The sequence below is a fragment of the Bicyclus anynana genome, chromosome 27 (assembly GCF_947172395.1).
Source record: "Bicyclus anynana chromosome 27, ilBicAnyn1.1, whole genome shotgun sequence".
In the NCBI taxonomy this organism is placed as follows: Eukaryota; Metazoa; Arthropoda; class Insecta; order Lepidoptera; family Nymphalidae; genus Bicyclus; species Bicyclus anynana.
The window spans coordinates 3,334,158-3,359,143 of NC_069109.1; the positions used below are offsets into that span (position 1 = coordinate 3,334,158).

Sequence of the window (24,986 nt, forward strand, 5' to 3'; positions counted from 1 at the left end):
AAGAGCGCCATCTAGCGGCACTACTGCACAACTGTTTCAATTCTGACACCTCCGTGGCGCAGTGGTATGCGCGGTGGATTTACAAGACGGAGGTCTTGGGTTCGATCCCCGGCTGTGCCGATTGAGGTTCTCTTAATTGGTCTAGGTCTGGCTGGTGGGAGGCTTCGGCCGTGGCTAGTTACCGGCAAAGACGTACCGCCAAGCGATTGAGCGTTCCGGTACGATGCTGTGTAGGAACCGAAAGGGGTGTGACTTCCTATTCCTAACAAGTTAGCCCGCTACCATCTTAGATACATCATCACTTACCATCAGGTGAGATTGTGGCCAAGGGCTAACTTATAAAGAATAAAAAAAAATCATATAAATTCGCGTTTAAGTTAACGCGATAGTTACAGTGTGCATAGTGGGGGTTTTCAATATTTTCATACTGTTACTATCGCGTTGACGTAAACGCAAATTTATATGGGATTGAAACAGTTGTGCAGTGGTGCCACTAGATGGCGCTGTTTCAATTCCTTGGAAATTCGCGTTTACGTTAACGCGATAGTCACATTATCAAACTAAAATAAATTATTTATTATTGAAAACTCCCACTAGGCACACTGTTCTGTAATTTTTTGAAGCACCTACATACTTGACCATTAATAGGTCTTAGTGTGCGTATTTATTTGGATATGTATAAATGTATGTAACCGATTCGTAGACAAAGAAGTATGTAGACAGAAAGCATCCGAAGCATTCCCTCGAAAGAAATAACTTACACGCGGTCTACGTAACGAAACGATTCGTTTTCCGGTGTTTAAAGGTTACAGGGCATAATAATGTACCAAAGAAATTTGATTATTCATGTATTGATATGCTTATAACTTAGACCAATTAATGGTCTATGGCTTATAATAAAAACGTGTTGCGATTTCGAAATTACAGCAAAAATCATAAAACATAAATAGTTTAAAGTATATTTGTGTTGTATATGTTTTTTTGTGTAAAAATGGTTCAGTGCAGTGTTTTGGGATGTAAAAACCGTAGTGAATGTCAACTCGACGAGGTGTCTTTCCATTCGTAAGTACCAATTAAATTTTGTAGCTTTAAGATGGATTGTATATTATACTAGCGGAAACACGTGAAATAAGTCGAATTGGAAAAAAATACCACTTAGGCTTCGATTTGATATAAAAGGATGAGTCCATAGTTTCTTTTTTTTTCTATTTTTCTACGACGTAGATAACGAAGAAGTGCGATTCTAAAAATCCAAGTTTTTGAGATAAATCAATATGGCGCCCCTAAAGCAACTGTGACATGACAATGGACAGCAAACGTCAAATCGATTACTGCATTGAAAACGTCATCTATCCGCCATTATTACCATTTGCATTTCTTGGGCGATAATAAATATTATTTCGAAAGGATTAAAGTAAATTCGTAAATTTTTATAATCAAAAATAGTTAAAAAAATATCTTCTTTTATTTCCGCTAGGGTACAATGACTGATCCTGGGCTCCATACAATTTTGGAACATCTCCTTTCACATAAATTAATGCTATAATCTTTGTTAAATAATTTCTCAACTTAACCCAGGACATATAATAAGGTAAATACGCTAACCTCCGGACCGACGAAGTAGTTACAAAGTGGGTGGATCACTAATCCCGTAATCCGGCACTCAATAGGGCGGCACGTCCAATAATCCGACACCCCCGCGCCACCCCGCCCCGCGCATGCGTATCGACTTCAGTATACTCGCGACCTCACACGCGACAGGTTGTGTGTATTGAACCGGTTTGCGTATGTTTTGATTTTTCGCGTTTATTAGCAGTTATCCGCGACTTCGTTTTGCTTAAGGAATCCCTCAGACCAATTATTGTATAGGACCTGCCTCACTAGACGTTACTTTTCTGTCAAAGTATATGATCAACGATCTAATGCGATTATAGAAACTGTCTCTATAGTATTGATGTTAAATAGTTGTAATCGTTTTCGTCGGTTAAAGAGCTCCGTAAAAATACCTTTTTGTGTAATTGAATTGTGTAGAAAACGGGCAAAAACTTCTAGTTTAGTATAAGATACATACCAAATCTAAGCTCGTTTTCTTGAGAAAATTACTGACAATTTTGTTCGTGACTATGAGTGCGATACAGGTCCTTCTATAATTGGTCTGAGGGGAATCCTTATACTTCGAATTTTAAGGCACAGATCTATACTAATAATAAAAAGCTGAAGAGTTTCTTTGTTTGTTTGATTGAACGCGCTAATCTCATTAACTACTGGTCCGATTTGAAAAATTCTTTCAGTGTTAGATAGCGCATTTATCGAGGAAGGCTATAGGCTATATATTATCCCCGTATTCCTACGGGAACGGGAACCACGCGAGTGAAACCGCGCAGCGTCAGCTAGTTATCAAATAATGTTTCCCCACTGATTCTCTCTCTGTTTTATTTATATGTTTTCTTAATAAAACCGATCAAGTGCGAATCGGACACGATTGGTTCCGTACCATTTTCTATAAAAGCAGCAGAAAAACCACGTTTGTTGTATGGGAGGCCCTTAAATATGTTTTTTTCTGTTTTTAGTTAGTTTTTTTGTTATAGCGGCAACATATATAATATAATGTCGAAAAAAGATTTCAACTGTCTATCCCGGTTTAAGAGATACAATAAGCTGACAGATGGGCGGACAGACGGCGAAGTCTTTTTTTTATTCTTTACAAGTTAACCCTTAATAATAATCTCACCTGATGGTAAGTGATGATGCAATCGAAGACGATAGCGGGCTAACTTTTTAGTTAGAAGATAAAAATTTACATTGCTTTCGGTTTCTACGTATCGTACCGGAACGCTAAATCGCTTGGTGGTACGTCTTTGCCGGTAGGGTGGTAACTAGCTACGGCCGAAGCCTCCCACCAGCCACCTGGTCCAATTAAGAACAAATCGGCCCAGCCGGGGATCGAACCCAGAACCCGTGTAGGTATACTAATAGCATTAACAACTGAGTCTTAGGGCCATAAATCATTTCTCTATATCTATCTCGCTTGCACTTATGGGTCTTATGGAGCCGTCTAGTGAAGGGTGTAACAATGAAAGACATATTATCGATAAGTAAAGTTTATTATCGTATCTTGTTCACAAAATTAAAAAAATTAACAATATTTGATTTAATATAATACATATTTCATATTATATAATTATTAACTAAATAAAATTAATCTTCATCTGAGTCTTCATCATCAGAATCTTCGTCTTCTGCCAAATTTATTATATATTAGTATCCATAGTGCGCAACGAGTAACACATGAATGTATTTATTTAATTGCAGTAAACACATTTATAGCAAAAAAAATACGCAATGCAATTACATTAGAAACCGACCAATCAGAATCGTCCAAATCATTATTGACTCATCATTAGCACGTGCGCAGGTAGCCGTTTATCGATAATTAGGGTGCGCAGGTAGGCGCGCTGCACATTCCTATCTTTTTTGACTTTTATGACCGGACGACTCAGATGATAATGCGCATACTATAGTCTAAGGCTAACTCGTAAGAAAAAAAAATTAAAAAATGCCTATTTATCGTGCTGGTAAATCCTTCACTGTCTTAATACTTTACCCTTGTAATACTTAATGTCAGCCACTGACGATTAAGTAAACTCACATGCCTGCAGCGCTAACGGCTTGACAGCCGATAAAACTGATCGTGTGTTGTTGCGATATGCATGACATCATGCCGAGCGACAATACACGATCAGTTTTATTCAATAAAAAATTTGCAATGTATCACATCATTTATATCATAGCACTAGCGGACGCCCGCGACTTCGTCCGCGTGAAACTCGATGTAAACACTCAACTACCCCACCCCTACCCTACCCCTACCCCTACTCTAATGTTCTATCCTTTAAAGTTTAGGCAGCGTAAGCGAAATAAGTAACTTTTCTGGTTGATTTTTTACCCCTTGTGTCCGAAAAACCTAAATATCTTACGGAACCCTATTTTTTCCAAAATAAAATTTAGCTTATGTTACTTGTAGATAATGTAGCTTTCGAATGATGAAAGAATTTTTAAAATCGGTCCAGTAGTTTTTGAGCCTCTTCATTACAAACAAATAAACAAACATACAAACAATGTTTTCCTCTTTATAATATTAGTATAGACTAATAAATAACAGATGAGGGTATATATTTTTAACTAGCTGACGCCGCGCGGTTTCACCCGCGTGGTTCCCGTTCCCGTAGGAATACGGGGATAATATATAGCCTATAGCCTTGCTCGATAAATGGGCTATCTAACACTGAATTTTTTTTCAAATCGGACCATTAGTTTCTGAGATTAGCGCGTTCAAACAAACTAACTCTTCAGCTTTATAATATTAGTATAGATACCGGCGCTTAGACCATATTGATCCCTCTCATCAGAGGGCCAAAGTGGCAGTTTAATACTGTTACTATCGCGTTCACGTAAACGCGAATTTCTAAGGAATTGAAACAGCGCCATCTAGTAGCACCACTGCACAACTTTTTCAATACCATATAAAACCGAGTTTACGTTAACGCGATAGTCACAGTATGAAAATATTGCAAACTCCCACTAGGCACACAGAGGACCTAGTGGCAGTTTGATACTGTTACTATCGCGTTGACGTAAACGCGAATTTCTAATAAATTGAAACAACGCCATCTAGTAGCACTACTGCGCAACTGTTTCAATACCATATAAAATCGAGTTTACGTTAACGCGATAGTCACAGTATGAAAATATTGAAAACTCCCACTAGGCACACAGAGGACCTAGTGGCAGTTTGATACTGTTACTATCGCGTTGGCGTAAACGCGAATTTCTAAGGAATTGAAACAGTGCCATCTAGTAGCACTACTGCGCATCCGTTTCAATACCATATGAAATCGAGTTTACGTTAACGCGATAGTCACAGTATGAAAATATTGAAAACTCCCACTAGGTACACAGAGGACCTAGTGGCAGTTTGATACTGTTACTATCGCGTTGGCGTAAACGCGAATTTCTAAGGAATTGAAACAGTGCCATCTAGTAGCACTACTGCGCATCTGTTTCAATACCATATAAAATCGAGTTTACGTTAACGCGATAGTCACAGTATGAATATATTGAAAACTCCCACTAGGCACACAGTCCTCAACCATTGGTTACTAAAAATGGCAACCAAACGCCAACATAAAACCCTTGCTCTGAAAGACAAAATGGACATTTTAACGAAGCTAGACAACGGTATGAGCATTAGAAAATTGGCCAAAGAATACGAAATAGGACGCTCCACGATTCACGGCATCAAGAAAAACAAACAAAAGATAATACAACACGTGAAAACCATGGAAAACGGGCCGGGAAAACGGAAAACACTCAGAATTGGTCACTACCCGGAAATGGAAAATTCCCTTCACATGTGGTATGTGGAAAATCGCCCCAAAATGCCCATTTCTGGAGATATGTTGAAAGCGAAAGCTTTAGAGTTTTATCAAAAAATCACCAAAAAAGATGATTTTCGCGGCAGTGCGGGCTGGTTTGATAAGTTTAAGAAGCGTTTTGGTATTCGTTTATCCCAAAATAATGTTAATTTGGGTGAAAATCTGTCAGTTAATCTAAAAGTCGAGAATATTCCGAACGTAAAGGCCGGAGAAGTTGAGTATTTGGAACCATTGGAACCGTCTTGGTACAATGACTATGTGAGTATTATTTTTAATGTCTTTAGTTTTTACCACAGATTAAGAATAATAGGCAGATGTCGTAGCCGCTCCAAATACAAAATTCAAAAATGAATACGTTCTCGTCGTCAGTGCGACACGAAACGTCGTATCAGTAACTTAAATTAAAAAAAAACATACATACAGCCGGACGTAGAGCCTCCTCATTTTAGGAAGTTGGTTAAAAATGGCGTCTTGTGTCTTTTGTTATTTTATAAACTGTTTACAAAAACTAAAGAAATAAGATGGATTATTTTTTTTATTGATAGTTATTGATTATTATATAAATTTACGTAATTGTTGTTAGTGTTAAATTTTGAATTACAAATTATGAAAAAAGTACTTCCTTAACATGTTTTTTTTCACCGCGCCGCGGAGCGACACGTCCGATCCGAGAATAAATAATAAATGAAAAAAAAAAAAATTAACTATTATGTACTTAATTAATAATATCTACCGAATAATTACTTCGATTTTATTATTTATGTTAGGTTATGCCGACTCTTCCTATCCTGACTTGTCTGAAGAACAGCTCAACAAACTTGAGCGTCTTCAGTATACGTGTATTAGATTTAGATTTATCTTCTGTTTACGCAACTTTGATCACATATCTGAATATCGTGCTCGTTTGATATGGTTTTCTATCAGACAACGTCGTAAAATATTCTCTCTTTATAAAACGGAGGTCCTGGGTTCGATCTCCGGCTGGCCAGATTGAGATTTTCTTAATTAGTCCAGGTCTGGCTGGTGGGAAGCTTCGGCAGTGGCTAGTTACCAAAGATGCAAAGATGTATCGCTAAACGATTTAGCGTTCTGGAACGATGTCTGTGGATGGATGGATTTTTATCCTCCTCCTAACAAGTTAGCACGTTTCCATCTTAGACTGCATCATGGGTGAAATTGCAAAGAATAAAAAAAAAATATTTGGGACTGCGACTCAATGGCCCAAGGGTCAAGAGGAACAAATAAATGCTAATAAACGCCATTGAGATACTCTGTGTACTACTAGAGAAGACGTCACTCACTACTGCATTCCGTTCAACTGCGGCGATATAATTACACTTGAATTTAGTTTCTCGCTAACATTCGACCGCACAACACGTGTGGTTGTTTCTAACTAAAATCAATTTAATTAAATATGCCATGGTGTGTGTTAAGATATTGCACTAACAATACAAGGAATACGAAGAAATGCAAAGGAATAACTTTCCATCGGTGAGTAACTTGATAAATCGATTTATTAAATGTATATTAAATTTACGTGTCATTTGATTGACATAGACTATGTAAATAAATCAGATGTCACATTGTGTTATATCGGTTTTTTTTTTTTTTAATAATGGGGATGATGACTAGGTTTTTATATTGTTTTTTGATAAATTAATTAAAACTAAGAATTACACAGTATATTAAATTTAAATTTATAATAAATAAAATATATATATATCGGTTGAATTTATCTCTTATAGCCTATTTTTACGGTCCACTACAGAGCTAGGCCTCTGTCCTTCTAGAAGAGAGGATATGGAGCTTAGGCCCATCACACTACTGCAATGCGGGTTGATGGGCTGTCTGAGTTACACTAAGGACGAGCATCAAATGTTTTTTTTTTATTCTTTACAAGTTAGCCCTTGACTTCAATCTCACCTGATGGTAAGTGATGATGCAGTCTAAGATGGAAGCGGGCTAACTTGTTAGGAGGAGGATGAAAATCCACACTGCTTTCGGTTTCTACGTATCGTATCGGAACGCTAAATCGCTTGGCGGTAGCCACGGTCGAAGCCTCCCACCAGCCAGACCAGGACAAATTAAGAAAATCTCAATCTGGCCAGCCGGGGATCGAACTCAGGACCTCCGTTTTGTAAATCCACCGCGCATACCACTGCGCCACGGAGGCCGTCAAAAGTTAATGGTAATGGTAATAATAGTGACCGGGAGTGACTGCCTAACGTGCTCTCCGAGGCACGGGGGTGTCTTCATCATCATATCAGCCGATGGACGTCCACTGCAGGACATAGGCCTTTTGTAGGGACTTCCAACCATCACGATACTGAGCCACCTGCATCCAGCGAATCCCTGCGACTCGCTTGATGTCGAGTTTTTCACAAATCCCTCTGGATCCATGGATTTTTTCCGGGATAAAAAGTAACCTATGTGTTAATACAGAGTAAAATCTATTTCCAATTCCAAAGGAGATGGTCCAAAATTGTATAGAGCCCAGGATCTGTCATTGTACCCTAACGGAAATAAAAGAAGATATTTTTTTTAACTATTTTTGATTATAAAAATCTACGAATTTACTTTAATTCCTTCGAAATAATATTCATTTTCTCTCAAGCATTACAACACTATTAAGGGTAATAATGGCGGATAGATGACGTTTTCAATGCAGTAATCGATTTGACGTTTGCTGTCAATTGTCATGTCATAGTTGCTTTAGGGGCGCCATCTTGATATAAATCAAAAACTTGGGTTTTTATTTTATTCATTTCTTTTTATTTAGTTAGATTTATTCATTTTGATAAATTTTAATAAAATCCTTGTATTATTTAAATTTTAATGATACGGGATACAAGAGTGGACTTGAAATGGACCATCTCCTTTCAGCCAAATCGCTTCAGTATTAGCGGCGTTAAAGATTAACAAACATCCATACTTACAAACTTTCGCTTATAATATTAGTAGGAAGTAGGATTTATCTTACTACATTTGTAGGATTCCACGCCCGAGCCATGAGTGTAGGGAAAAATGGATAAAAGTTGTCCGTCGCAGCCGCAATGAAAAATCTTGGCTACCATCCGATCACACTTACATTTGCTCAATGCATTTCCGCGAAGAAGACAAATATGTCACAAAAGGAGGAAGGCATTATCTGAAAAACTCCGCTATACCATATTACGTAAGTTCTTTGACTATTTAGACTATGGTCCTAAAAATTATAGTCAATTAATTTCAGATGTATGTTTAATTTTGTAAGACTGCGCTTATGTAATATATTAGGGTTGGGTTACCATCTGCCTGTTACTAAACAACCCTAAGAATTCCAGATCTGAGTGAAGCTTCTACTTGTGATCAGGCAACCCTAACTCCTAATCTGTGTGATGCCTTTGTGGACCTAAGAAGGATTGAGAAGTTACCTTCTTCCTGTTATCAAACAACCCTAAGCCTTTCAGACCTGACCTGTTTCGCACCCAAATTCATCAACAAAAAAGTCTGTCGTTTTTTGAAGGGGAAGACGTAAACTCACACATCGAAAATATTTAACACCATTAAATATATTCTGTGTCCATACACTGCACACAAATATAAATTTCACTCGCAATGCACACACGCGTAATTTTTACACAGACTAACTAACATATCGCTTAGACTTTCCACAGAATATATACATAGAATATTCGATTACTTGATCGATTTTATGCTGTTCCGTCAAAAGAAGCGATACTTTTATTACAAATTGTTTTTATTACAATTTTTTTTAATTAAAATTGAAATACTTACAAATGAAAAGTAACTCCATCCTTTTACTAAACTACAAGCTTTTGGCCGTTTTTTACACCATTCAACTACACAAATCGGCATTTTTATGGCCCTGTTATAAATGGTCGAAGCATAAGTTACACAAATAAAAGTAATACCGGATTTTTAACCAGACATCGTAACGCTTAATTGTTAAATTGGCGGTACTCCTTTGCTGCTAGGCTGGTAACTAACCACGGCCGAAGCCTCCCACCAAATTCACCCAACGATATATATACTTATAATAAAACTGTAGCAGGTCCAATTGTGTACATTGACGATATTTTGAAAATTTTTGATGGGGGGGATTCATTATGTGATCGATACTGAAGCTAAAAAATATTTTCTTTCGATTTTTCTGACTGTCTGTCTGTCCGTATTTTTTTTTGTTATTCGGGCATCACGCTGAAACTACTAAATTAATTCAAATTAAACTTAGCACGGTTTAAGCACAGCATAATACGAAGAAGGTATTAATTAATACTTTTTATTGCGAAAATAAAGTAAGAAAAGAGGGAAATAGGGGTTGAAAGTTTGTATGGAAAGTCCTTCATTTTTAGAGTTACAGTTTTAAAAATTTGTTCATAAACCATAAAAAAAAATGACGTATAATGTGATTCAAAATGTTTAAAATTCAACCCCTAGAGTGGTAAAATAGGGCTTGAAAGTTAAGAGTGTGCAATATGTAATTTGGTGGTTTCAAATGGTTCTGGATCTCAGATTCTGGAAAAGTTAGGAGCCTGATATTTGGGTAAATGATATATCAAAGTGTTAGCTTCGTTATGACTATACAAAATACACAATTTGTAAAACTTTTCTCGATAGTTTATTTTTTTGAAAAATACATGTTTTGCTCACATTTTGCTTTCAATCTCAGGAAAAGCAAACTTATTTTCTTAAATTTTTGTTTTGTATAGAAAATTAAGTATATATCTTGAACATGGCCATTTTGTTTTTCGTTATGTTGTTTAATTTACTTGCAATTAGGTAAAAATGGTTTTGGCGCTCACGTCATAAAATTTGCGTCGCGCGTCAATCGCTCCGTGCTTTTCACTCACGTGAAAGTCATAATTCGGCGTCTCGTTTGCGCTTCGAATTTTATCCATATCGTACCGACGCGCTGCGCGCTCTTAACATTGATATCCACGCGGACGATGTCGCGGGCGTCCGCTAGTATAGAATAAACAGCGGGGATGGGGTGATGACGCTAAGGAGTGAAGCCATTAAAGCTACACTCTTTGAGAGTTAGTACACGAGCGAGCGATTAGTCGCTCAGTGTACGCCGAGGTTGCATGACGTGTTGACAGGTGTCGAATTTAATTAAATTATGCCGTCTTGTTCTATTCGTACGTGTAAAAATACCGTTGGTAAAATAAAGAAACAGGATGGGATCACATTTCATATGTAAGTAGCACTCAAATATTTAAAATTCAATATTATTGATTAATGTTTACGTGTTTGGTTGTCATAGAAACTGATGCGTCCATTTTGTAAGTGTTGCCAATGATATGGTTTTGATTTTCCCTACTTTTAATTTTTTATTCGAGGATTTATTAAGTATAAACTATAATATATATGTAACATGTACCTCTGCCTCCGGTTTCGGAGGTTGTGTGTTCGGATCCGGTCTGGGGCATGCACCTCCAACTTTTCAGTTGTGTGCATTTTAAGAAATTAAATATCACGTGTCTCAATCGGCGAAGGAAAACATCGTGAGGAAAACTGCGTATCAGAGAATTATCTTAATGTGTGCGTGTGTGAAGTCTGCCAATCCGCATTGGGCCAGCGTGGTGGACTATTGGCCTAACCCCTCTCATTCTGAGAGGAGACTTGAGCTCAGCAGTAAGCCGAATATGGATTGATAACGACGATATATGTAACAAGTAGTAAAACAGAAGTAACAAACAAACAAACAATGAAATCTTTCCTATTTATAATATTGGTGTAGATTATGCACATTTTTGTAAAATTTTAGATTCCCTAGTAACCCAGAAAGAAGACGAAAGTGGACAAAGGTTATTCAAAGAACACGACTGGACGAATTTTGGCAACCGACGAAGCGAAGCATAATTTGCTCAATACATTTTGATGAGAAGCACTTCTATACAACTAAATGTGGTTTACAAAGACTAAAGAAGAATGCTGTCCCAGACAAGGTTTATTATTTTATATCATTTCGTAGGTGAAAAATTATAAGTAAATACGCCATACGGTTTCACCCTCGTAGTTCCAGTTCCCGTGGGAATACGTGGCTTAAATATAGCTTATGACACTCACAAATATTGACTACTAGCGGACCCGGTCAAGCTTCGCTTTGACTTATGTGCACTCTTTCCCTATCTCTACCCTACACTACCCTACTCCCACCCCTACTCTGCGCCTACCCTACCCTACCTCTACTCTACCCCCACCCTACCCATATCCTACCCCTACCCCACTTCTGAATTCATTTGTTACAAAAAATATGATAAATGACAACCGATTTGTTCTAAAATTACAACGATTTATGAACGCACGCGTAAATGTTAATCATTTGTCAGTATTTCTGAACGCGCGTATAATTGTCAATCATTACATAAACAACATTTGACAGGATGGACAACAAATGTTTGACAGGTACTAAACAAAGTAACATTTATGGAAAATTATTCATCTTTCATAATTATTTATAGTCGAGTTTTCATTGTTTTTAAGATGTATTCTGCTATTCTTGGTGGAGACAAATCCAACGAATCAAAAACCATGAAAATCGGTCCAGCAGATCTCAAGTTATAAGTGTTGTAACAAACACGACTTTCTTTTATATATATAGATATTTATCCAAGACCTCCAGCACGACATCCTACAAATTTTACACTATCTATATAAATAACTAAAAATTTTTTTTTATTTTATTCCATATAATGGAGAACGTTTGCCCGCATTTGTACGGCAGTTGGTGGTAGCAAAGAGCTGATGCTGAATATTATTGAAATTTTATTTTAAAATTAGACATTGCTTATTAATTTTATTATTTTTGACTATTGTAGGATATGTTTGTTTAATTTTATGTATATACCTGACATTTATATTATTTAAAACTTTGAACATTATAATTTAATTCTATAAATGTTCCACTCATTTCTACTTTAATTTTATACTTTTATTTTTAATTTTGTCCAATGAAATATAATATATATGCATGTAACACTATTATTATTTGCAATTCCCTAATGTGACATGCATGGTTAGCTTTTGTATTAGTTTGTTAGTGCATGGATGCTAAGTAATAAATAATTTGGCCTTCTAGTGCTATAATAATTTTCAAAATCCGCTTAGTAGATCCAGAGATTACCCCCTACAACCTCACAACCTTTCATCATATCAGTCGATGGAGTCCACTGCAGGACATAGGCCTTTTGTAGGCACTTCCAAACATCACGATACTGAGCCTCCTGCATCCAGCGAATGTCTGCGACTCGCTTGATGTCGTGAGACGTCTACCTTTGTAGATGGACCAACAAACTAAAACACAACCTTTATTTCTATATAATATTACTAGCGGACGCCCGCGACTTCGTCCGCGTGAAACTCGATGTAAACTTTCAACTACCACTATCCTACCCCTAGCCTACCCCTAGCCTACCGCTACCCCTACCCTACTCCTACCTACACTTTTCTGGTTGATTTTTTACACCTTGTGTCCGAAAAACCCAAATATCTTACGGAACCCTAATTTTTTTCAAAATAAAATTAAGACTATGTTACTTGTGGATAATGTAGCTTTCGAATGGTGAAAGAATTTTTAAAATAGGTCCAGTAATTTTTGAGCCTTTTCATTACAATCAAACAAACAAACAAACATACAAACAAAGTTATCCTCTTTATAATATTAGTATAGATAAGTAATAAGTAAAGCCTGCACATAATGACAACACAATATTTCAGAATATGGCCATCGCAGCAGAAGATCCCGAATCACGCTTGGAAACATTTGAAAAAGTATGCACCATTTTTTCATTTAATATCATCATCAACCCATATTCGGCTCACTGCTGAGCTGAAGTCTCCTCTCAGAATGAGAAGGGTTAGGCCAAAAGTCCACCACGCTAGCCCAATGCGGATTGGCAGACTTCACACACGCACACATTAAGATAAATTCTCTGGTATGCAGGTTTCCTCACGATGTTTTCCTTCACCGATTGAGACACGTGATATTTAATTTCTTAAAATGCACAGAACTGAAAAGTTGGAGGTGTTTGGACCGGATTCGAACCCACACCCTCCGGAATCGGAGGCAGAGGTCATATCCACTGGGCTATCACGGCTCCTTCATTTAATATATAAAATGACATTTTAAAGTGTTACACTTACTATTTCGCCTCTTATGTTGTAAAATTTACCAAAAAATGGGGAAAATTTTAACAGCGTGAGCTAGCAACATTACGCTAGTGGGAAGTGCGACAGTAAAAGGGCGTCGCGCGGGCTCGCATTGCCTCGCAGCTGGTCTCAGTCTAAAAGAACGTAGTAAAAGAAAGAAGTAATGCGAATCTACTCACAGATTAAACAATTATAGGCAGATAGAGCGACGGAACACGACGTTCTCGTAGCCGTTTTAAATACAAAATTCAAAAACGAATACATTCTCGAGTCAGTACGACATGAAGCGTCGCATCAGTAATTTTTAATGTTATTCAAGAAAAATGGCGTCGTAGGTTTTAAATATTTTAAAAACTGTTAACAAAAACTAAAGAAATTAGATGGAGTAAATACATTTTTTATTGGTACCTAATTATTGATTATTATATTAATTTACGTAATTGGTAATTAAACAAAGACTCATTCTGTATCATCTTTATTCTGTGTACGTAAGTTTGTAATTACGTGTCCTCCAAATGAAAAAATGGGATTTTACAGTTTAAAATTAATATCATCAACCCATATTCGGCTCACTGCTGAGCTCGAGTCTCCTCTCAGAATGAGAGGCGTTAGGCCAATAATCGACCAAGCTGGCCCAATGCGGATTGGCAGACTACACACACGCAGAGAATTGAGAAAATTCTCATGTATGCAGGTTTCCTCACGATGTTTTCGTTCTCCGTTTGAGACACGTGATATTTAATTTCTTAAAATGCACTCAACTGAAAATTTGGAGGTGCATGCCCCGAACCGGATTAGAACCCACATCCTCCGGAATCGGAAGCAGAGGTCATATCCACTGGGCTATCACGTCTTCTGTTTGCTTCAGTATCGATTATATTATAATGCTCTCCAATTAAAAAATTCTAAATGTACAGAATTTGACCTGTTACAGTTTTGTTATAAGCATAGATAAGATAGATATAGATAGAAATATAGAGCGCATAATGTTATGTCATTACTCAAAGAGGTGCACTGTACGCACTACGCACAACTCTTAGTCTCTTAGTACGCAACAACTGCTTGCTGTGAGTGGACGTGGATTTGAAAAAATATTTTAGTGTTTTTTTCTTGTTTTATCCTTTAATTATGCCTTCGTGTTCATTTTGGAAGTGTAAAAACACAAGCCGCAACACGCATAAACAGAAAGGCGTTACTTTCCATGCGTAAGTATTTGTAAACAATTTAATTTGATTTATTTTAAACGCTCGTCTCGGTTTACCGTTACGAGGCGCGTGGGTTGGACAAGCTGTCAAAGATTATATACTACACAGAACTATTAAATTTCTGAATGTCACAATATATACCATGATATTACAATTTTGTTTATATTTCAATGAAATTCATGTTTTGCTTTCAAATTGCCGATTCAATTATATACAAATACACCACAAATACAGATAGAAAAATAAATAGATACAAATAATATAAAAATTATTAATAAAAAGATATATTGCAGAAAATGTACTAAGTACAAAAGTGTTATCTACTTTGTTTTGTATAAAAAGTATTAGAATAATTATATGTAAATGGGAAATAATAAAAGGCTTTTTTATTTTTTATTATTTTTTTTTTATTACAATTTTGTTACAATAATACAATATGCTGTCTGCAAAAATGACTATGTTAACTCTAAGTTAACTGAACAGAATGTTATTTTTTGTAGAAAATAAAACCTTTAAACCGTTATACGGTGCTGTTGCTTTTTATGAAACTTATGAATACTATACTTGTGTGTTGTGTTGTGACGTTTGGTTATTTTTTCTTCAATCTTAATTTTAAAGGAGATGGTCCAAAATAGTATGGAGCCCAGGATCAGTCATTGCACCCTGGCGGAAATAAAAGAAAATATATTTTTTAACTATTTTTGATTATCTTCTTCGAAATAATATTCATTTTCTCTCAAGAATTACAACACTATTAAGGGCAATAATGGCGAATTGATGACGTTTTCAATGCAGTAGTCGATTTGACGTTTGCTGTCAACTGTCATGTCATAGTTGCTCTATGGGCGCCATCTTGATATGACTCAAAAACTTGTGTTTTAATTTTATTTATTTCTTTTTATTTAGTTACATTTATTCACTTTAAAAATTTTTAATAAAATCCTTGTAATTTTTAAATTTTAATGATACGGGGTACAAGAGTGGACCTCAAATGGACCATCACTTTTATATCAAATGTATTATTAGATGTATAAACAGTACAGGAATTATCATATAAAATCCAGGAGTTGACTACAAATTATGGGATTATTGACGTGACAACGTCTTACAATTCAATGGAGTCGGTTGCGCACTCGAAAAAAGATGACGTCATACATCGTTTCCTCGCTCTAGGGTTGCCAACTTTACAAGAAATAAAGTATATTCAGGTTTATGTATAATATTAAACAGTATTTTAGAAAAACGAACATTTTCTTTTGAAAAATGCAACCATTCCATCAGTATTTTCTTATGAAGTTGTCACGTTCAATTATCGCCAGTAAACCGACTTTACAGACAACCGATTTTTTTTGTCGATTTTAGTTTCCCTCGAGATCCGCGACTTAAAGAGAAATGGATTGCAGTGTTTCAACTTGAACGAAGGGAGACTGATTGGCTGCCGACCAGCTTTAGTAGAGTATGCTCTGATCATTTTACACAGAATGACATGTTTTTTACAAAAACGGGCCGACGTAAAATCACAGCTACCGCTATTCCAGCGTTTAAGGTATATTTCAATTTATATGTTTTTTTTTTGTTATTTATAGGAAATAATAATTTTTAATACAATTTAGTTGCAATTACCCTTTTTTAACCGACTTCAAAAAAACTTTTTTTTTTTATGTGTGTTCGCGCATAACTTCGTCATTTATAGACCAATTTGGATAATTCTTTTTTGGTTGGATTGTTTTGAAAAACAAATAAATAACTTTAAACGTTCAATTTTTTTATTTAATTTTTATTGCTACTTACGAAAAATTTAATAAGTGGAGAAAAAACAAGAAGTGCATTTTTTTTTCTCTCCTATTATCCAAAGTTGTAGCATTTTGTCCCTACATTTAATTTTCAAATAAAATAAAACATTTAATACTGTACCGAGTTATTTTATTTTCTCGCAATCGTAGTGAAAAGAATTGTGCAACACGCGGGGCTAAACCCATAAACTCTGTTTCTATTTAGGCGGCCCTCGCCTTCGGCTCGTGCCCTAAAAATAGCTCGTTTAAAATGAGTTTTTAGCCCCTTGTAGAACAATCTACTATTGTATTACCAGAGTTCAACTAAGCTGGGCGTTCGGTCGACGTTATCTTTAGGGTAAGTGCAAGTAGTGATGAAAAACTAAAAAAAAATAGATAAAAGCAACTGGACCAGATAATTGGAGACGCGCGAATACGCGCATTTGCTCAAAACATTTTGTAATAAGTTATTTTCGCAAAACTGAACTCCAGTGGTGTGCACTTCATAGATGCATAAACGCAATACATACCCTGAGGATTCATCACATACCTGTTTTTTAGGTTAGGTACCTATAGTGCATACCCTCGTTAAAAACCTTATGCACGCCAGTGCTGAACACGTAACGCCGTTGCTTAAAAAAATATTACCAACGTTGGATTGTTAGTTTCACAATTTATACATAATAAATAAAATACATAATAAATTAATGGGGGTGTAAGGGGGAGGCTAGTACCAGTCAGTCTCCCCAACTGCCAACCTCACCTGCTCGTGGTGCACCCTGCAGATGGACCGACGAGGCTCTGGCGACCGACGAATGGCGGTATATCCATTGCCACAGGCTAGATTACGAAATGCCTCAGGCCGGTGTCGGGCAGCAGCGACACCGGCGCGAGTGATCTAGCACTGCGCTGACCAACCCGCATGCCCAGCGTGGTCAGTACTGGGCAAAACTTTGTATGGACGGCAAAAACAAAACACAGCCCCTAGTCCCCGGCAGCCCCGCTATTCCTGGCTCTGGCAGCGGTTATGGTAACGGCGGGGCAAGGGGTGTTAAGAATCTCCGGCAGAGATTCCGCTGCCAACCCCGACGACTAGACCTGGCAACATACAACGCACGCACTTTGAGGTCCGACGAAAAGGTCATCGAGCTGGAAGAAGTTATGAGCAAGTTGCACTGGGATATCATAGGATTGTCTGAAGTCCGAAGAGAGGGGGAGGGCTCGATAATCCTTGAACGGCAACATGCTCTACTACCGGGAGGGCGACCAACAGTCCCAGGGTGGTGTCGGATTTATCGTTCACAAGTCCCTCGTGAACAATGTTGTAAAAGTCGAGAGTGTGTCGAGCAGGGTAGCGTTCCTGGTCCTCCGAATTACCAAACGGTATTCGTTGAAGGTTATACAGGTTTACGCACCGACCTCGACACATCCCGACGAGGAGGTAGAGGTATTGTATGAGGATATTTCTAAAGCCATACATGCCTCAAACTCTTATTACAATGTTGTGATGGGGGATTTTAACGCAAAGCTGGGCGAACGTAGCGGTTCAGAGTTGAAAGTGGGACGATTTGGATATGGACAACGGAACGATAGGGGCCAAATGTTGGCTGACTTCATGGAGAAGGAGGGCCTCTTTATGATGAACTCCTTCTTCAAGAAGCCACCACACAGGAAATGGACCTGGATGAGCCCCGATGGTTCCACGAAAAACGAGATCGACTTCATCTTGTCTACCAGACGGCAAATATTCAACGATGTTTCTGTGATCCATAGGGTGAAAACCGGTAGCGATCACCGAATGGTTAGAGGCACGTTGAATATCAACATTCAGCTGGAACGGTATCGACTGGTGAAGTCTACGCTCCGACCTACTCGTGCCCATATTCAAAACCCCGAGTCCTTTCAACTAGAACTGCAGAACCGCTTTGATTGCCTAGCAAATTGCGAAACTGTGGACGATCTGAACAACAGGTTCGTGGAAACTGTCCATTCCGTTGGGTCTAAGTTCTATAAGACCCACCGTGCGAAAAGAACCAAAAAGTTCTCGGACCAAACACTTAAACTCATGGAAGAGAGGCAAGAAATGAGATTACAGTCTTCAGCAGATGCGTCAAAATACCGACAAATCAGTAGACAGATCTCTAAGTCGCAAACCAGCGACTTGCGAAATTTCAATACCGAGCGTATTAAAAATGCGATTGAAAATAATCGAGGCTCGAAAGTTTTCGCCAGAGATCTGTCTATTGGACAGAGGCAGCTGACGCGTTTGAAGACCGAACACGGTAATCTAATTTCTTCCAAGCCCGAGTTATTAAGTGAGGTCGAGAAGTTCTATGGACAGCTAACACGACTACTCAGCAGCCTGTTGCCAATTTGGCTAAAGACCCCAGAGCCAAGTTGACCCGACACTATACCGAAGATATCCCGGACGTCAGCCTATACGAGATTAGTGTGGCTCTCAAACACCTGAAGAACAATAAGGCGCCAGGTGAGGACGGAATCACAGCAGAACTCCTGAAAGCGGGTGGAAAACCGATACTTAAAGTCCTTCAGCGATTGTTCAATTCCGTCATTCACGAGGGCACGACGCCTGAGGCGTGGCATAGGAGCGTGGTGGTTCTGTTCTTCAAAAAAGGTGACAACACCTTGCTGAAGAATTACAGACCCATCTCGCTGCTAAGCCATGTTTACAAATTGTTCTCGAGAGTCATCACGAATCGTCTCGCTAATAGGTTTGACGACTTCCAGCCTCCCGAACAAGCCGGTTTCCGAAAAGGCTTTAGTACCATAGACCACATCCATACGCTGCGGCAGGTTATACAGAAGACTCACGAGTATAACCAGCCACTTTGCTTAGCGTTTGTGGACTATGAGAAAGCCTTCGATTCGGTGGAAACTTGGGCTGTGCTAAGGTCATTGCAGAGATGCCGAATTGATTACAGGTATATCCAAGCGTTGAAGTGCTTGTACGAAAACGCCACTATGTCAGTCCGTATTCAGGATCAGACTACGAGGCCAATCCAGTTGCAGCGAGGAGTGCGTCAGGGAGATGTGATCTCTCCGAAGCTATTTACCGCCGCACTGGAAGACGTCTTTAAGCTTCTGGACTGGAGCGGACTTGGCATCAACATCAATGGCGAGTACAGCACTCAACTGCGGTTCGCGGATGATGTAGTCATCATGGCACAGACTCTGGATGACCTTAGTACCATGCTCAATGACCTCAGCAGCGTTTCTCAACAGGTGGGCCTGAAAATGAACATGGGCAAAACAAAAATAATGTGTAATGCTCATGTATCGCTCCACCCAGTTATAATTGAGAACGCTGCACTCGAAATTGTAGACGAATACATATACCTAGGACATATGATCCAGTTAGGTAGGTCCAATTTCGAGAAAGAGGTGAACCGTCGAATCCAACTCGGCTGGGCTGCATTCGGGAAACTTCGCGACATCTTTTCGTCCGAAATTCCTCAGTGCTTGAAGACAAAAGTCTTCGAACAGTGCGTGTTGCCAGTGATGACCTATGGTTCCGAGACTTGGTCGCTAACTATGGGCCTCATAAGAAGGCTTAGAGTCACACAGCGGGCGATGGAACGAGCTATGTTAGGAGTATCTCTGCGTGATCGAATCAGAAATGAGGAGATCCGCAGAAGAACCAAAGTCACCGACATAGCTCAACGAGTTGCGAAGCTGAAGTGGCAATGGGCGGGGCACATAGTTCGAAGAGCCGATGGACGTTGGGGTCCCAAAGTGCTGGAATGGCGACCCCGCACTAGTAAGCGCAGTGTTGGCCGACCCCCCACCAGGTGGACTGACGACATCAAGCGAGTCGCAGGGATTCGCTGGATGCAGGCGGCTCAGTATCGTGATGTTTGGAAGTCCCTACAAAAGGCCTATGTCCTGCAGTGGACGTCCATCGGCTGATATGATGATGATGATGATGAAATAAATGAAATATAAAAAAAAAAAACTATTTATTTCCGTCTTTGTTGACCCGTAGTTAGTATAAAAAGAAAACAATCATCATATGTTAGTTATCGTCATCATAATTAGCAGCCCATATTCGGCTCATTGTTGAGCACGAGTCTCCTCTCACAGAGGTGTACAACAGTGCACACAGACCCAAAATATAGTAATAGTATATAGTACGGTTGGCAACCCTAGCACAATCGGCGACCAAAAAACGTCCCCACTCAGTGAGTGCCAAAAACAACTTCTTGGCGCAAGATTCAATTAGTCGCATTCGAGCGCTCGAACGGTAAACATGCCGAAGTGTTCCTTTAAAAAATGCAAAAACCATTCCTCGCAGACGTTAAAAAAGGACGGAGTTTCTTACTTTCGGTGAGTATTAATTATATTATAAATATTGCTATTTCAATAAGAAATAACAGTCTAAATATATTTCTTGGTTAATCTATTATTAACAAAGTCAATGCCACTTTTCGTTGTAATTTTATAATTCAAGAACGGGCTCACCTATCCAAACCAAAAGTTTGCTTTGTTCGGACTATTTAGTAGATGGTTTATGTGAAATTTGCACAAAATCGGTCGAGCGGTTCTTTATTTATCATATTTTTTGTAACAAATGAATTCAAGGGTAGGGGTTTCTTTTCTTTTTTTTTATTCTTTACAAGTTAGCCCTTGACTACAATCTCACCTGATGATAAGTGATGATGCAATCTAAGATTAAATCGGGCTAACGATAGGTTTCTACACGACGTCGTATCGGAACGCTAAATCGCTTCGCGGTACGTCTTTGTTGGTCGGTGGTAACTAGCCACGGCTGAAGCCTCCCACCAGCCAGACCTGGACCAATTAAGAAAACCTCAATCGGTCCAGCCGGGGATCGAACACAGGACCTCCGTCTTGTAAGTCCACTGCGGCCCCTAAGGCCACGGAGGCCGTCAAAAGTAAAAGGGTAGGGGTAGGGTAAGGAGTAGAGTAGGGTAGGGATAGGGAAGAATTGCACATAAGTCAAAGCGAAGCTTGACCGAGTCCGCTAGTTTTAAGATACATAAGATTTGCTACCAGTGCATGTCATCGATTGACTCTGTTCTTTCCAACGGAGTCGCTGTTTTGTCTTTAATATAAAATTATTGAAATACTTCTGTGAGCCTATACTAAAGCCATACTCGAGGAATACTGTTTACTAACAAACAAATTAAAAATGAGGGTATAAATCGCTAGACATTTCGCACCTAATAATAATTATAATTAACTTGTTCTTAAAGTATTGAAATTAAATTTGATTATTAAGCTTAAAACAATTAGATATAGTTAATACATTTGAATAATATGTTATAAAACAACAATACATAATTTAAAATAAAAAAGTAATGAAATGACATGCGTTTTCTACCCTCATTTCTAATTTGTTTGTTAGTAAACAGTACTCCTCGAGTATGGCTTTAGTATAGTGGGAGTTTTCAATATTTTCATACTGTTACTATCGCGTTAACCTAAACGCGAATTTATATGGAATTGAAACAGTTGCGCAATAGTGCCACTAGGTGGCGCTGTTTCAATTCCTTGGAAATTCGCGTTAACGTCAACGCGATAGTCACAGTATCAAACTGCCACTAGGTCCTCTGTACGCAAATTTTATCCGATCGCTTTCTATGAGTGCCAGTCCAATTTTGGTGTTTTTTGTGCGGAAGGGTCAAAACATTACTGGAGTGTTATTCAGATAGCATGGGTACGGTGAAAGTTGCCTTATGACGTCCATAATACGTACTATTTGTACTGTCACCCACACCATGCTATCTGAAAAACACTTTAGGTATGCCGCAGTTTTTTATTTGCCGTATTATTTTACAATGAGTATATTGTTTAAAATATATACATACATATACTAACGGACCCGGTCAAGCTTCGCTTTGACTTATTTGCACTTCCCTATCCCTACCCTACCCCTACTCTACCCCCACCCTACCCCTACCCTACCCCTGAATTATTTTTTCATTGTTTTGAAGATGTATTCTGCTATTCGGGGCGGAGACAAATTTAATGAATCAAAAACCATGAAAATTAGTCCAACAGATCTCGAGTTATAAGTATTGTAACAAACCCGTCTTTGTTTTGTATATATAGATGTATATTATGTCATATAAACATTTTTAGATTTCCTCGAGATCCTCGACGGCGTAAAAAATGGACATCCATTATGGCAACTGAGAGATCTGAAGAATTATTTAAGCCTAATCATAGTAGCGTTATATGTTCTAAGCATTTTTTGGAAAGAGACGTATATGTTACAACAAAAGGCATAAAAAGGCTCAATAATACAGCTTTACCTCAAATAGTAAGTAGTATCCTATATAAAGTATCATAACTTATTACGATATTTGTATATTTATTTACTTTAGTAAGTTTAATATTTATATTAATTTATTTACGAGTACGAGTTGCGAAGCTGAAGTGGCAATGGGCGGGGCACATAGTTCGAAGAGCCGATGGACGTTGGGGTCCCAAAATGCTGGAATGGCGACCCCGCACTAGTAAGCGCAGTGTTGGCCGACCCCCCACCAGGTGGACTGACGACATCAAGCGAGTCGCAGGGATTCGCTGGATGCAGGCGGCTCAGTATCGTGATGTTTGGAAGTCCCTACAAAAGGCCTATGTCCTGCAGTGGACGTCCATCGGCTGATATGATGATGATGATGATGATGATTTACGAGTATGTGTTGTGATTATAGGAAAAAAATGATCAAGAATATATATATGTCTCTATAGAAGACTAGCGGACGCCCGCGACTTCGTCCGCGTAAATTTCGATGTCAACTTTACTACTACCCCTATCCTACCCTACCCTACCCCTGCCCTACCCTACCCCTACCCTACCACTACCCTACCCTACCCAACCCCTACCTCTACCCTAACCCTACCCTACCCCAAATCTACCCCTACCCTACCCCTACCTTACCTACACCCTACCCCCATCCTACCCTTACCCTCCCCGTACCCTATCCCTTTCCAACCTCTATCCCACCCGTACCCCTATCTCACGCCTATCCTACCCCTACCCTACCACTTCCCTATCCTACCCGTACCTCTACCCTACCACTACCCTACCACTTCCCTATCCTACCCGTACCTCTACCCTACCACTACCCTACCTCTACCCCTACCCTACCTCTACCCTACGCCGGCCCCACCCCTACCCTAAAACTACCCTACCCCTACGCTTCCCTACCCGTACCCTACCCTACCCTATAACTTCTCTATCTTACCTACCCCTATCCTTAGCAAAATCGGTCCAGTCCTTCGAGAGTGGTGGTATGACCAAGGGAAATAGAGACTTCTATGCTAATAATATAAAGAGGTAAAGTTCGTGTGGTTGTAGGAGGTAATCTCTGGATCTACTGGACCGATTTGGAAAATTGTTTTACCAATAGAAAGCTACGTTATTTGCGAGTGTCATAGGCTATGTTTAATCCCCATATTCACACGGGAACGGGAACTACGTAAATGAAAGCGCGGGGCGTCATAGCGGAATTTCTGCGTCTTTTAGAAATTTTGTATTATCTCCGAAACTATTTAAGTAATTAACATACTGTAAAGGGCAAATCTTATCTCCATAATATCCTTGTGATTAATAAATAATTTATTTTAATAAGAATTAAAGTTTAGTTGTATAAATAATGACGTAAACCTAAGTATATAAAATTAATAATTTTTAAAACACAAAAGGTACTATATCTGCTAATATATAGAAGATAGATATATGGTGTCGCGGACTTTTTTGTAGAACTTTTAAAGATACATAAAGCCCCCATACATTAATTTCAATTTTACGCAATAGTTAAGGCAGCGCATGCGAATAAGTCTGTTTAAGAGGATTTTCAGTCCGACTTGTATGACAAAAACTGTGATAACTCGGCTAATATATATGATACCAATATAAAATATAGCCTATAGCACTCCCCGATAATGTAGCATTCTACTGGTGAAAGAATTTTTAAAATCGGACCAGTAGTTCCGAAGATTACCCCATTTAAAAAATGTGACAAACTTACAAACTTACAAACTTTACCTCTTTATAATATTAGTATAGATAAGTCTTCGGGTGAAACATTAAATGATAATTGTTCCTTGCAACCAGGAAAAACTGTAAGTCGATAATTATGTTACATTTACTATTAATAGTAGGTAGGGTATTAAGGGTAGTTGACTCATATCAAATTTAATTTATACAAAAGTAGCGGACGCCCGCGACTTCGTCCGCGTGAAACTCGATATAAACTTTTAACTACCACTACCATACCCCTTCCCCTCTCCTATCTTACCCCTACCCTACCCCTACATTATTGGTTTGTAGTACATGCTATGTATGTGAAAAAAGATTTTCCAGCTTTTCTGTTTTTTTTTTCTATAAACCTCACGGAGCCCGAGACCTTTCCAACGAATGCAAAACCGTG

The 24,986-nt window shown here is 38.5% G+C and overlaps 1 protein-coding gene across 16 annotated transcripts in view; it reads left to right on the forward strand.

Moving 5' to 3' along the window:
* The window catches only part of LOC112051008 (uncharacterized), a 118,962-nt gene that overhangs the window by 26,779 nt on the left and 67,197 nt on the right, over positions 1–24,986 (forward strand). The window contains exons 1-4 of one of the 16 annotated variants that reach the window (XM_052890374.1): positions 20,796–20,910; positions 22,690–22,870; positions 23,265–23,302; positions 24,621–24,678. The exons of 9 other annotated variants lie outside the window; for them this stretch is intronic. In XM_052890374.1, coding sequence (XP_052746334.1) covers positions 20,834–20,910; positions 22,690–22,870; positions 23,265–23,302; positions 24,621–24,678 — 354 coding nt within the window. In that variant the 5' untranslated portion in view covers positions 20,796–20,833. Of the gene's footprint in view, positions 1–5,111; positions 5,694–8,426; positions 8,611–9,888; positions 10,635–11,163; positions 11,387–13,157; positions 13,212–14,638; positions 14,795–16,156; positions 16,341–20,795; positions 20,911–22,689; positions 22,871–23,264; positions 23,303–24,620; positions 24,679–24,986 lie in introns of those variants that run through there. 6 more of the 16 variants (XM_052890376.1, XM_052890380.1, XM_052890381.1 and 3 more) reach the window with 6 other exon arrangements.